Source organism: Sapajus apella, unplaced genomic scaffold (genome assembly GCF_009761245.1).
Source record: "Sapajus apella isolate SASKATOON/1434 unplaced genomic scaffold, GSC_monkey_1.0 scaffold10, whole genome shotgun sequence".
Lineage (NCBI taxonomy): Eukaryota > Metazoa > Chordata > Mammalia > Primates > Cebidae > Sapajus > Sapajus apella.
Genome location: NW_022436950.1, coordinates 38,420,709 through 38,436,305, shown reverse-complemented (window position 1 = coordinate 38,436,305; position 15,597 = coordinate 38,420,709). Strand labels below are relative to the sequence as shown.

The window sequence follows — 15,597 nt, the reverse complement described above, 5'->3', positions numbered from 1 at the left end:
TGGTGTGGTAGCGGGGAACAGGAAATTAAGAACATTCATTCTAGCATCATGGCCTCCATTTCATAGAAGAAGAGTTGAGGCTCCTGAGAAAGTGGTACTTTACGTTCTGAAGCTTTGGAACAGAAACTAGAGGGAATGAGAAAGTGGACAGGCCAAGAAGTGAAAGGGGCCAATGAAGGTGTATTAACACCTCCAGTGTTCAGTGGCCTGAGTTAGGGAGTAGAGAAGGCAGACTAAAGCATTGATGTGGATGGGTCTGTTCTTTGGAGGTTTATTTATGGAATGGGTTAATGATAACTCTTTCTTATATTGTCAGTTACTGTACTAGGTATTTCTCTGGGAAAAATTTATTATTGAGTCAGGTTCTGGACAGAAGAGAGAAAGCTTACCTCTGCCAAAGATTGGTATAGCATTAAAGATAATTTTTTTTTTTTTTTTTTTTTTTTTTTGAGACAGAGTTTTACCCTTGTTTCCCAGGCTGGAGTGCCATGGCGTGATCTCTTACTTACCATGCATAGCCAGCATTAAAGAGACTTTTCAATCCTAATCACACATGAGAATTAGCTGAGGAACTTTGAAAACTATATGGTGCCAAATCATACTCCCAGGGAGCCTGCATGGGACTTGGTCATCAGAATTGTTTTAAAGAATTACCCAGATGATTTTTTTTTTTTTTTGAGACAGTTTCACTCTGCTGCCCAGGCTGGAAAGCAGTGGCATGATCTCGGCTCACCACAGCCTCCACCTCCTGGGTTCAAGTGATTCTCTTGCCGCAGCCTCCAGGGTAGCTGGGACTACAGGTGCCCACCACCATGCCAGGGTAATTCTTTTGCATTTTTAATAGAGACAGAGTTTCACCATGTTGACCAGGCTGGTCTCGAACTCCTGACCTCAGGTAAGCCGCCCACCTCAGCCTCCCAAAGTGTTGGGATTAAAGGCGTGAGCCACTGCACCTAGTTGGCCAGATGATTTTTGTGACGCTAGAGCTGACAACCAGTGAGCTAGAGAGAATTAAAAATTGGCAATAAAAATTTTTGTAAGATATGCAGTGGCATAGATGCTGTATGTTAAACACACACTTGTTAAGGGTTCAATAGATCTAGAATGTCACTGGCAGATGCCTCAGCAAATAATTTCTACCCTGAAATTTTTTTATATGTCAATTTGATTTCAGTCATGCTCAGGAAAAATGATTATATATCTGAGTATATAGTAATAAAAGAGAATATGGGCTGGGCATGGTAGCTCATGCCTGTAATTCCAGCACATTGGTTGGCTGAGGCAGACGGATCACCTGAGGTCAAAAGACCAGCCTGACCAACAGGGAGAAACCCGTCTCTACTAAAAATACCAAAAAAATTAGCTGGGCATGGTGGCGCATGCCTGTAATCACAGCTACTTGGGAGGCTGAGGCAGGAGAATTTCTTGAACCCAGGAGGCAGAGGTTGTGGTGAGCGGAGATCGAGCTATTGCACTCCAGCCTGGGCAGCAAGAGCAAAACTCTGTCTCAAAAAAAAAAAAAAAAAAAAAAGAATATGGCAGACAAAGCCTCCAAGATTTTGTTTTGTACGGGGGATGGTGAAGCAGTGAGTCCTTTGTAAAGGACATGTGAGATGACTTCATCAAATTAGTGAAAGATTTGACACAGTAAGCCTTAAAAATGTACACAGAGGGCCAGGTGTGGTGGCTTACACCTGTAATCCAAGCACTTTGGGAGGTCGAGGTGGGTGGATTACCTGAGGTCAGGAGTTCAAGACCAGCCTCGTCAACATGGTGAAACTCCATCTCTACTAAAAATATAAAAATTAGCTGGGCATGGTGGCTGGTGCCTGTAGTCCCAGCTACTTGGGAGGCTGAGGCAGGAGAACCACTTGAACCCTGGAAGCAAAGGTTGCAGTGAGCCGAGCGCCACTGCACTCCAGTCTGGGCAACAAGAGTGAAACTCTGTCCCCCGTCCCCGCCGAAAAAAACCACACACAGAGTAATTACAATAATGGGTAACTAGCTTTTGAAAACAATTCTGAGTTTTAGTGTGTATAAAGTCAGAATAACATTTGTGAATAAATGAAATATATATAGATTTCTTAAAATTCTGTGGTTTTACTTGAAGCAAGTGAAGAAAGCCTACATTTGGGGAATTCCCTACTGAATATTGGAGAGAATAAAATAAAAAGCTTATTGAATATGATAAGAGTGTTTTGTTTTGAGACTATTAGCATTGTTTTGGGTTGTTTTTTTTTTTTTTTTGAGAGAGGGTCTCACTGTTGCCCAGCCTGGAGTACAATGGTGCATGATCTTGGCTCACTGCAACCTCTGCCTCACGGGTTCAAGTGATTCTCATGCCTAAGCATAGCTAGGATCACAGGTGTGCGCTACCACACCAAGCTAATTTTAGTAAACACAGGGTTTCACCATGTTGATCAGGCTGGTCTCGAACTCCTGACTTCAGATGATCCACCTGCCTCAGCCTCCGAAAGTGCTGGGATTACATGTGTGACCCACTGTGCCCGGTTTATCATCACAGATTATATCTATCCCATTTGGATTATCACCCAGGGCCAGATTAAGACCTTTATATATCCTAAAGACTGTATTTCTGCCCTCTCTCATGTACTTAAAAAATAACATTAAATCATACATAATCATCAGCCCAACAAAGTTCTGCCTTCCTTCCATACTACCCAGCAGTTCTTTTGTGTGTGTGGAGGGGAAGGGTCATAGAAAGAACTGTCATATATTTTTAATTTTTATATTTTGGCAGTCTCTTCTGCTTTATCATGCTGTAAAATAGCTTTTCTCAACTGAGCTTCCATACATGAACCACAAAAAGACTATTTTCTCATTTTCCCTCAGGATGATACATAAGAACCATTGTATATACATAAAAGAGAAGTTAATTTATAACTATAGATACCTAGGATGTTAGGGCTTCTTTCATGGATTTAGTTTGCCTATTAGCAATCTAGCTCTGTTGAGATCCAGCCCCTCCCTTTGTTTCCATCCCTCACAGGGGGATTAGCCTTCTGAGGATAGGGTGGGTGTTTGGCAAGGGTACTAATAGTTGAGAACAATCAGTGCAATCAAACAGTATGTTACGATGTTTAAGTTCATAAGTACATTCGCCTGAATGTATGTGTTCAATGTTAGCCCTTCCACTTACTAGCTCTGTGACTGGACAGCCGTACTTTACTTTTCTCATAAAGGAAGAATAGTCTTATCTAATGCTGTTGTATTGAGTATTAAATAAATTACTGTGTTTTCTTTAAAGTGTTTAGAATAGTGCCTGGCACATCCTGAGCACCAATAAATGTTAGTTATTGTTTAATTCACATGGGAAGAATGTACCATAAAATACTGTGACTTACCTGGACAAGAGTTGTGTGTGTGGGGATAGTATGTGTGTGTGTGTGTATATATATATATATATAGTGCCTCCACTATTCTATTAATATCACAATTATATTACAGTACCTTAAAGGAAAGTACTTCTTTTCCCATTATACTTTCTTTCTTTTCTTTTTTTTTTTTTTTTTCTTTTTTCTTTTTTGAGACAGAGTTTTGCTCTTGTTGCCCAGGCTGGAGTGCAATGGTATGATCTCAGCTCACTGCAGCCTCTGCCTCCCAAGTTCAAGCTATTCTCCTGCCTCAGCCTCCTGAGTAGCTGGGATTACAGGCATGCGCCACCATGCCTGGCTAATTTTTGTACTTTTAGTAGAGATGGGGTTTTACCATGTTACCTAGGCTGGTTTTGAACTCCTGATGTCAGGTGATCATTCACCTTGGCCTCCCAAAGTGCTGGGATTACAGGGGTGAGCCATCACGCCTAGCCCTTTTTCTGTATTTTGTAAATGAACAACCATTAAATTTCTAATAAAAGGAAAAAGTTGGAACTGTCAACTTGTGAATCTCTTTCTTCCTAACTGAGATCCAGAGTCAGAGAGAAAAACACAGTCTTGGTTCTGAATCTGCCAGTCTTTGGATTAAGGGATAATAAATATCAAAAAGATAATGTACTTTGTTTGCTTGAATCTGAAATAAAATGGAGAATAAAGCTTTGACTAAGAAAGGAATAAGAGTCATAAAGAAAAAAGGCACAAAAGAGATTTTTCCAGGAAATGGATGTAAATAAAGGGAAAGGAAAAAGGGTGTAGGGCTCAACCTTTGATTAAACCCATGTTCCAAGAGAAGGCTAAAGTATCTTTAGGAAAGACAATGTGGGAAAGGCAAAAAGTGTAATGCTGAGAGAACAAACTGCTGGTAAGGGTGTGAGGAAACAGGCACCTTCATAAATTGTAAGTTGTACTGTAATAATGTTGGTTCCTCTTTACATGGACCCAGAAAGGAAAAGATTTTAACATTAGATACAGTTGTGCTTCACCTGAGAAATTTGTTTCGTCTTAAAGATGTCTGAAAATCATGTAACTAATCTTACTTCTGTCTTTACATTTGGCTACTTTTAACGTTCAGTGCTAAATCTGTACCCCTACAATTAACTACAGAAATATATGGGACATGTTTTATGTATTAATTTCACATCTGCCTTTGTGTTGTTTCTTATTTTGTAGTGTTAATTTTATATTCTGCCTTAATGTAATAGGGTATGTTATAAAGGTTCAGATATACATAAAATGGTACGCTTTGAAAAAAACATGAAAAGACCCTTTTAAGGTATAAAATTTAGGTAAGATAAAATCAACTCAGGGAAATCCAGTTAAAAGCCAAATAGAGCTGTATTTTTATACTGTACAAAAAAATTTACACTCTTAATGTAACTAGATACATCTAAGGGTAAATTACACATCTCTCAAACACAGTATTTTAACATCTAAGATATGTTTCTGCATTGCAGACTAATACTGAATTTTATACATCATCTTTATTTACAATAACTTAAAATATTTTTTCATCTCTGGCAGATATTTACAAGGTCAACAGTGACTACATTTCACATTTCAACAATCAACAGCATTAATTGGTTCAGTAAGACAGGATAATGGCTTACATGCACCAATAAATATTATCTTAAATGTGCGTTTTTTTCTTCAGCTCTGAAAAAATGAAGGTTTTCACTAGTCCTAGGTTGAAAGGACATCACTCAATACACATTATAATTTCTATATGCCTGTCCTATTTAAATTTTCTCCAGCAATATTCTCTGAATACTTGTGAAGTTTATACCAAGTTATAGGTTGATGCTGGTAAAAAAAAAAAAAAAAAAAAAAAAAAAAAAAAAAAAAAAGAGCTGATGTGTACATTCCATACCCTTTTATGAAGCAAAAATATGAAAGTGAGATATTTCTTATTCAATTGTCCATTGTGACAGAGATCAGATTACATAATACCAAAGTAGTAAAAAATCCTCCAGAAATTATAGCTCAGGAGACCCAAATTATGAGAAAAATAGTGGGAAAGCAATTTTTGCACCCTAAAAATGGTTTCACTTAACCACTTAAACTGAATATAAAGCCAGAGTAATTTTTAGAATAAGAATAAAAAAGATTCAATGTCAAGTAGGTGAACTTATTCCAAATATTTTTAAACACCCAATGGAGCACATCTCTCAATTCAGTATGGATGATAAAACTTAAAAACAACCCCCCGCACCACCAAAACTCAAACTAGTATCAGTGATTGTTAGAAAGCCAATCCTCTCTTTCCAAGACAGCTAATCAATATATTCATTACTTTTCAACTACTCCCTGCTATAAAAAACAATACATAAAACTTATTTGGAAACATCAATATGCAAATACATTTCATGATTTCCAAAAAAAATTAACAGTTGAAATAAATTATTTAGTTCTTATTGGCCTATATATTTATTAAAATGAGTATTTTCACTTTTCTTAACCCAATCTTGTTTTTCTGCAAAGAAAAAAACATTCAGAATGATCATGGACATAAATCATAAACAAACTGTACCAGTTTAACCAATATAATAATAATTGCTGCTGCCCTTTAAAATGGGTACATTTTAACAATTTCCCCCTAAATTTTACTTAACCCACAATATTATAAAATATACCAATTTTAGGAATTTCCCCCTTGTTATTCAGTCCTGGTGAGTAGAATCCTTAATTTAAGGAGACAAGAAAATGTGCTATGAGGAACAATATTTAGACTTAGTCTTTAATGGGTACTTTTGCTGGAAGTATAAAATATTGACATTTATTGACATAAGAAAACCTAAATTGTAATCTTGTAGCTACTGTAAACCTATCCAGGTCAGAGAATATTTTTAGTATACTTTATATGTTAAAGAGGCTTCATTCCTTACAAGTACTTTAAAAATTATATTTGGTAGATACATTTTCTTTGGTAAATTTTGTAATCAATGAAGATGTAAAGAACTTCCTTTGATATAATTAACTGAGCTATTTATACTCAAATACAGCAAAACATATTGATATCAACTCTGTAATTGGGGAGGAACTGTCCAATTAAGTTCATTTCTTTGAAAAATAAAAGAATTTCTTTATTAGACCTACTTCCAGAAACACGTTTAAAGAGACTCATTTATACTTTAAGCTATACCTAATTCTATTTTTAAATAAAATCAATATTAATAGCAGACATCTGAATGTGCCTTAATTTGTAAACATGATTAACACAATTTCTAAAAATCCAGAAGCAAAACATATACCCTACATTTCTGTACTATGCTGCCAGTTATTTTGCATCCTTCCCAGCTTTCTGCTAACTTCTATCCTGAATTGTTTGCTCTTATGTATATTTCTCATAGGACTATGGCTAAGATTCCAAAAATACTGAAAAGCCTGAAGTTACCAAGATGTTGTACTTGTGCAGTCAGGTTTAGAAGAAATATGCCTTCATGGGCAAGGAGGTTGGGTGGTGATGATGCCTCTATGAATAGTATTTTCTATATATGCTCAGTACCAGTATGATATACCTATTAGGTACACACAATTCAAGTAATACTAAAATTTGTCTTCCATTATCAATATGACCACCTTGGCATGGAAACTGTACCAATCTGATGACTCATAATTTTATTAGCATTAACATTTTTACACTGCATTCCATCTTCTTACAATCTGGCAAAAATTCCAATTTCTAATTGGTTTTCAAACAACTTGTTTCTAAAAAGACTTTAAAAAAATTAAAGTATTACAAATAAGTGTCTCAACCAACTTAGTGGTGAAACGACAATAATTCAAACTGGAAGATTAAAAAAAAAATCCCATGTTCAGACTGTTTAACATAGCTGTAGTGTAGAAAAATTGATCTAAAATGCTTACAGATTTTCTGATCACTGGCATGACCTGTTAAACTTGTTAAAGCTGAAAACAAATACGTAACTGAAATACTGAATAAAAAAGAAAACCCCAAAACATACTTTGTAATCCAAGGTCAGAAATGGAGAGCCATTCCTTGCCAGTGTTTGTAATAGGGTACTACCCCTAAAGACGGGTACTAAATTTTTTTATTTACAAGTGAACATGCAGAGATTTAAAGGAGACAACTGATTGTCAACAACTGAAGTACTCAAAAATGGACCCATACAAACCTCACAAAAGTGAGGTGGGAAAAATACTCCACTTCATTAAAATAGTCACAAAAGTTGTGCAAACAAAATCTCAAAGAAGTTATTCTTAGTATTCCAGTGTCTAATAAATAATTATAATTAGTTTAAAGCTACTAGGTGGAATTTCAAAATACAGGTTGGAAATACTGCGCTTATATAGCTGAGACTACAGCATTTAAGACATTTTATATGGTATATACACACTTTAAATGACATCATGGTCACTGTTCCATTATGGAATCATAAGCTTAACACTATAAAACCTTTTTCAATCACATAAGGAAATATTGCTTGCATTTGCTCTAAGCATAGGCAAGATTCAATTTCTTTCTACATTAAAAATTATTAATTAAATTTATTTAATCTTTACTTTGCAATACTCTATTGTGCAATATAATTAGCTTGCCACACTGGTGACTAAAAGCTGGCTGACTCAAAAAATCACTTTAAAATAACTAGAAATACTGACCAAAGCCATTTCATTGGGTTTATTTTACATTTAAATAAATCCCCAGAAATGTAATCAACTATAAAATGGCAGCATACAACTGTTATGTGGCAGAAATTAGTAAGGCATAAATTAGAATAAAGAATAATGTATTTATCCTTACATATTTATATATACTTAACATTTCCAACACGTCCCCATCTCGATTACTCTACATTTTCTCTGGATTTAATACTTTTCTTAATGTGCCCTATTCACTAACTACTAGACCAGAACTGTAAAGAAAAAAAACGGGAGTTAACAACCCACTGCCTCCCCAAACCCACGGAGACTGGGTTTGATTCTGGCTCTGCTTTAGTTATATGACCTTGATCACACCACCCTCTGAGCCACAGTTTCTTGATGAATGTGGGGGTGAGGCAGTGGGAAACTAGCTAGATTATCTCTAGGGTTTCTTCTTAGCACAAATTCTGCTTCTATAATAAATAGACAAAGATAAGTGAATTGGAAAGGTAAGGGGAATGGTAAGGGGTAAAGGTAAGGGGATCAGGATTTTAAAATAACAATTTCCCCGTTAGCTTCTTAAAATATTTTTACATTTAAAAATCTTCAGGCCAGGAGTGGTAGCTCGTGTCTGTAATCCTAACACTTCTGGGAAGCCGAGGTGGGTGGATCTCTTGAGCCCAGGGGTTCAAGACCAGCCTGGGCAACATGGTGAAACCCCATCTCCACTAAGAATACAAAAATTAGCCAGGCATGGTGGTGCTGGAATTCCAGCTACTTCAGAAGCTGAGGTGGGAGGATCACCTGAGCCCAGGGAGGTCGAGGCTGCAGTGAGCTGATAGTGCCTGCCACTGCACTCCAGCCTGGAGGACAGAGTGCGACCCTGTCTCAAAAAATCAAATGTTCTGAGTTAACTATTCACTTTGCATTTTAGTTTGCTTTCTAGTAGTTAATGTCAGAGCAGAGTTCCTTCAGCTATTTCTTTGTATTCTTTTATCCAACTTGGCATACATGGCACCAACATAATTGTTTTATTACAGAAAACAAGTATTTTCTCCTTAAATATCTTTTTCATAGATGGTTAGACTTTTATGGAAGTTAGGAAATGTAAAACAAAAGCTTGTTAAAAAGTTTGAATATTGCTGGCATTTATCTGTAACAGCTGCTGTGTATCTGAAACAAAACTATTTTAAATTAAATGCCAAAAATAATGCATGTTAAAATGCATACTTAAAAACTTAGAAAATTTGACTTTGTTAAACTAACACCTTCCATTTTAACTAATAACAATTCTTGCACAAGAAATCTGTTCTAAGACCCCAAATGCAAGGTTTAGACTAAATGAAATGTTTCTTCACTGAGGTCACCTAAAAGAATAGAAAGCCAGGTGTGGTGGCTCATGCCTAGAATCCTAGCACTTTGGGAGGCCTGGGTGGGTGGATCACGAGGTTAGGAGATCAAGACCATCCTGGCCAACAAGGTGAAACCACATCTCAACTAAAATGGAAAAAATTAGCTGGCTGTGGTAGTGCACACCTGTAGTCCCAGCTACTAAGGAGGCTGAGGCAGGGAATTACTAGAATCCGGGAGGTGGAGACTGCAGTGAGCTGAGATTGTGCCACTACACCCCAGCCTGGTGACAGAGCAAGTCTCTGTCACACACACACACACAAAAAAATAAGAATAGAAAACAAACGTTACAGGGTGATGAAATGTTAATGTACGTATGTATACATACAGGGATGTATGTATATACATACAGATAAAATCCTCTAAAATGGACATTTTTTAAAACCAATTTTTCAGGCATAAGATTTCTAGTCAAAGGAAAATTTTGATGTATTTATTATAATTTTTGCAGTAATTTGGTATGTGGTATTTCTTTTGTGCTTTAACTAAAATTATGCAGATTGAGATGCCAATAAATGCACAATTTGAATTGAAAACAGTCTTTTATCCTCCCAAATAAAAACGTAATTTCTGCCATAAAGTGACTGACCTCCAGCCATAGCCAAGATCTCACTTTCTGGGTAAGTAGAATGCTCCTTTCCGTACATACCTGAAACTCTGTCTTTTTTAGTATGTTATGGACCTTTACACCTAATTTATTTTGGCTATATTTAAACTCCTTTCATTTATCTGACATCCCTTAGTTAAATTAAAAGAAACGATATTTAAAATACATCTTTGTGATATATACATATACACACCATATATATATGTATCCACACACAGACACAGACACAGACAAATAAATAAATTGTCTATTTATCAACTTTCAGTTTTGCCCCAGACTTTGGCAATGTTGTAGATACTAGTTCAGGTTCTAGTTTTCCATTTTCACATGAGCTGGAAAATGTTACAGACCAACAAATTCAAACAAGCACGTCATTCTTCTTATAAAGAGTCTAACAGAAAGTCTCTTAGGAAAAAAAGTTCTTACAATAAAAACGGGAGGATTACTACGTGTGAAAAAAAACAAGGCATTTTTCTGGTTATTTATCAAAATCGATTGTAATTTTAATTGGTAGAGATAAAATTTCAACCTTTGTTAATTAGGAGAATACTTGCTTTCTATAAATTCAGTATATTTTTCTTAAACAATAAAGTAAAAACATCAAAAGGTACAAAGCACTAATAGCTCTGATGTATTTTGTGGAAGGATAACAACAGTTTAAGTCACAATACACTGATTTTTTAAAACCCAATATATTCCCTTCTTTTTCAAACAGCAGAGCCTGAGACCCAGAAGAGGTTATGATAAAATCTTATCCAACTGGATCAGAACTAAAAAACTTTTTTTACCAATAATGTTTTTGTAACCTCTTAGCAGTTACCAAATGCTACTTACATACATTCAACATCTAGCTTACTGGCATGATTCCAAAGTTTTATAAAAATGAGAAACTGCAGATATATGATTAGAAGGTACACAAATTGCATTACATTAAACACAAAGGCAGTGTGGTCCTTATAGGAAAAATCAAGCTCAGTACCCCCTGGTAGAAATGTTCTATAAAAATGTGTCACATTGAAGTGTCAGTGTTTTCAGCCAATTGTCTGTCCCTGATATATTTTGGAGTACGTAATCTATCAGGACTTTAGGTTTCTTAATCCAAAATGTCTGACTGAATTTAGGTACATCTAGAAAGCAGCTGAAAGGGTTTCTCTTATAGTCTGACATAACAGAAAGTAGATTGAGAAATCCCTCTCTTTACCTGAAGATGTACTGTTATACTTCAGCCATCATCAGCTCACAAAGGAAAAGAAAAAAAAAAACAATCAAAATCTCCCCTCACACACACAATCTCCACACAAGCTAAACAAAAACCACCCCTCCCCCCACAAACCCCAGCACCAAAGTGTCAATCATTCCTGGGAAACAGAACATGCCCCTCAGATTCTGATTTGTTAGTTGGCCAAACTTGGAGGACAGAAATGACCTTATATATCCTTGTGGGGAAGAGGGAAGACATGTTAATAATGACTATAGAGCCATTGAGAAAGTGCATTATCAATTACACAATCAACTTAGAGCCCTGTCCTCCAGTGGAGGTGGTCACAACTTGATTTAAATGCCTTCGTAATGGAACTATTATGTCTTGGGATAAAGTAGATGGGGGGCGGGTGGAGAAAGAGCTACCCTCATTTTAATTAAAAAGTGCAGCAGTCTACCACCTTTTCCCATGCTTCTCCAGAAAATGATTGCACAGACTCAGAGAAGTTCAAAGTCATAGCAGAATCTCTGAGGCACTCCTGGTTAAGAGAGAAAAAAACATGATCCAGTAATCTTCATAGTTCTATAGGTTATGAGAACAAACCCGTTTTGCTTTGTTTTTAAACAAAAGCCAAAGAATCGTTTCATAGGGATCATATACACCATTTCCTCTAATGTATTCTCAGTCTCACAGTGTTGAAATGGGACCGATCAGCCTACGATGGATTGCACATCACCCAAAGAGAAAGGAAGGCATGGAAAAGGCAAACATTTTATACTGCTTCACAAACACATTTACAAGGAACAGGTGAAGAGAAGATGTAGGAAAGAGGGATAAAGAAAGCCTTATTGCTGTTTCGATACAAAATACAGTATGAAGATACCTAAACTAAATGAAATCTGATTATGATGACCAATGTTTTCACAATGTGGGATGAAGTGTCTTCTTGCACAATGAAATGTTCAGTTTAAAAGGTAAGCAGAAAGAGAAGGGAAGAAGTCAAAACTACACCTGGGATATTAGCTGCATATTGAAACTTGGGGATCGAGACTGCTTGGTTAAGGGGGCTCCTGGGCTGAGGAGCTCTTTACCTTCACCAGCTTGACCTAGCCGGTCTTCCTGCAGACTGATAGTTGAGTATCGATTAGCATTGTTACCTGCTAAATTTGTACCTCCCTCAGTGCCAACCCCAATGCTGGTACTTGCTTGACTGCCATTTACATAGTCAAATGATTTACTGGAAGAAGCACTGGCTGTCCGGATTAGACTTAAACTACTGGTTTTTGGCACCACCTGGCCAGCAGGCAGGCTCAGGTGTTTCTTCATTGGTGTCAGCTCAACTGAATCTACACTAAGATCAGTTGGTTGCTGTACATACTGCTTGCGAACTACTGAATCTCGAGGGCTCTCACTGGATTTGATGGCAGAGGCTGTTTCTTTATCCTTGGCTGAACGCCCAGTTGCTACTTTCCTTAAGCTTCCCCTCTGAGAAGAGGAGGATGGTTTGGTCCCAATTGGCTGACTGCTGAGGGAAGCCCCTGATGAAAATCCTTCATCTGCATCATTCAGGTTTACAGATTCCTCTCCTCCATTTACACCCTCAGCACCTAAGAAAACAAATCAGACAGACTCAGCAACAGCTAAATTAAATAAGAAGCAGCTGTGAATAACAACACTAACCTTATCTCTTGGGTAATGTTTGCTATAGGTTGGCAATGGCCCTACTATCAACACTTCCCCTAAATAATTTAGGGGAAATAAATCTTAATCTACACAGAATTCTAATATGTTAATAAATGTCAATTTAGCTTTATTTAGTCCAGTTTTTAAAAAGCTATCCACAAACATTATCTAGTATACTGTCAATATTTAGGCATGTAAAACAACTAGGTAAAATACAAAAGTTTAACATAAATTTTTATAATACACTCTATCATTCTTCTGAAATGACCATATCAACCTATTTTTAAAAAAGCACACACAACTTTCCCCTCATACCTTCTTTAACCCACCGTAAGATGTGCAAAAAAGCCCCTCTTCTAATTCTGGTTACCCAGAATTGTACCAAAAACTCATTTATGCTTACAGGCCAAACTCTTTTTAACTACAATAAAACTTTATATTTACTCAATGGTTAATTGCTTCTATATTGCTTTAGAACATTTAACATGGAACTAGTAAAAATAACTCAAAACTACATTGCTTCTGTAACTTCACAGTCATGTTTTGTCTTATGGCTTTATCTACTCACTGGTTTCCACATTTCAGAGAGCAGTGATAGGGAACCAGCAGGGATATTTAGGAAGGACTTAGATTTCCTATATGGTATGTTTTGATAATATTTTATATAATTATTTCTATAATATTTTAGATTCTTAGCATTGAGATGTATTGTCATAATCACAAAATACTATAGTGTCCCATCACATTTCATTTCATGCAGAAACTGCAGTTAACAAAGTAATTCTTTTTTTGTTTTTTTGTGGTTTTTTTGAGACAGAGTCTTGCTCTGTCACCCAGACTGGAGTGCAGTGGCATGGTCTTCGGCTCACTGCAACCTCTGCCTCCCAGGTTCAAGTGATTCTCCTGCCTCAGCCTCCCAAGTAGCTGAGATTACAGGCATGTACCACCACACCCAGCTAATTTTTGTATTTTTAGTAGAGATGGGGTTCCACAATGATGGCCAGGCTGGTCTTGAATTCCTGGTCCCAAATTATCTGCCCACCTCGGCCTCCCAAAGTGCTGGGATTACAAGTGTGAGCCACCTCATCCGGCCAACAACAGAATTCTTATCTTGGGTTTTTGTGGGAAGAAGAAAAGAACATATAATATATTGAGCTTGCAGTTTACAGAAAGCCAGTTCTCTTACTGAGAGTATGATCAACATTCTCTTAGAAAGTAATACATTTGCTTCTTTCAAGAACTCATATTGGCTTGCTACCTCATTAAATACATTTCCCAGACTGCCATGAAGTTTAATCTGAGTCTACAAAACAGATATCAACATTACAGTTAAGGTAAAAACATTAGGAAAGGATCTAAACAAATATTAGAGATATAAGTTACCTAAGCAAAATATATACAAAATATTTTAACACAATCTTTTATTTAACATAGTATCTGGAAAAATAAACTATTTACTTAGCTATATTACTCATATGGATTATTTTCTTCCTTCTAAAGAATGAAATAAGCTATCCTTAAAGCAAAAGGCACCTTTTATATCCAGCAGTTTAATAATCTTTAATCATCATGCAAAGCCATATGAAAATGCATTTACTAAGAACAGTAGCAGCTGACACCACTTCTCTCAACCTCTTCAAAAGAACTGTACATAATGTACTTCAAAATAAAAACTTTAAATTATATTCATATGATACATCTTAGTAATTTACTTATAATTAGTATAAAGAACTCCGAAATTGCCCAAGAAAGGATAGTTATTGGTTCAGAATTTATATTAGTAATATAAAATTGGGAGTCAACAGAAGTGGATATTATCATATCAAAAATGTATAACCTCTTTTAAAATATTGGGTATATTTATTAGGAAAGGAGACTGAGAGACTTAGTGCTAGCTTCTGAATTTTGCTACATGCAGATCTGATGCCCAAGCAATATGACCATAAAAAAGATAACACAAAAGCCAACATGCAAGAGAATCTACTGATATTTTATATACTAAGCAATGCTTAGCATATAATATAATGGAACACTGATTATACTTTAATCACAGGTATTGTCTTCAGTTTAGTAATAATTTTTAAAAACATTTATTTATTTGTATTATTATTTTTTGAGACAAGGTCTCACTTTGTTGCCCAGGCTGAAGTGCCGTGGCATGATCACAGCTCACTGTAGCCTCAACCTCCCAGGCTTGAGTGATCCTCCCACCTCAGCCTCTCAAGTAGCTGGGACTACAGGCATGTGCCACCATGCTTGGCTAATTTTTATATATTTTGTAGACATGAGGTTTTGCCACATTGCCTAGGCTGGTCTTGAACTGGGCTCAAGCAATTCACCTGCCTAGGCCTCTCAAAGTACTGGGATTATAAGCATGAGCCATCATGCCTGGCCAGTTTAGTAATAATCTTAATTCCAGCTTTAAAAGTCACAAATAGAATGTTACTTGACAATCAGGAGAAAGGTAGGTGATGAGCTTATATTCTCCCTTCAATTTCAACAATAAACCCAATTTTAATTGTAAAATTCTTTAAAAACATCATAGCAGAAGACTAGTCAATAATCTATAAGCTTCAGCAGAGTTCAGAATTATCAAAACTTTTCATAGGGTTTTATAACTTCCTTTCTTCTGTTTAAAAAGCTTGGCAGGGTACAGTGGCTCACACCTTTAATCCCAACATTTTGGGAAGCCAAGACAG

The 15,597-nt window shown here is 36.3% G+C and overlaps 1 protein-coding gene across 11 annotated transcripts in view; it reads right to left on the bottom strand.

Moving 5' to 3' along the window:
- Positions 1-10,011: 10,011 nt before the first annotated feature.
- The window catches only part of FAM126B (family with sequence similarity 126 member B), a 76,334-nt gene continuing 70,748 nt past the window's right edge, over positions 10,012-15,597 (bottom strand). For 8 of the 11 annotated variants that reach the window (XM_032278689.1, XM_032278691.1, XM_032278699.1 and 5 more), the window contains one exon: positions 10,014-12,822. In XM_032278689.1, the coding sequence (XP_032134580.1) occupies positions 12,221-12,822 (602 nt within the window). In that variant the 3' untranslated portion in view covers positions 10,014-12,220. Of the gene's footprint in view, positions 12,823-15,597 lie in introns of all 11 variants that reach the window. The other 3 variants (XM_032278698.1, XM_032278688.1, XM_032278697.1) reach the window with 2 other exon arrangements.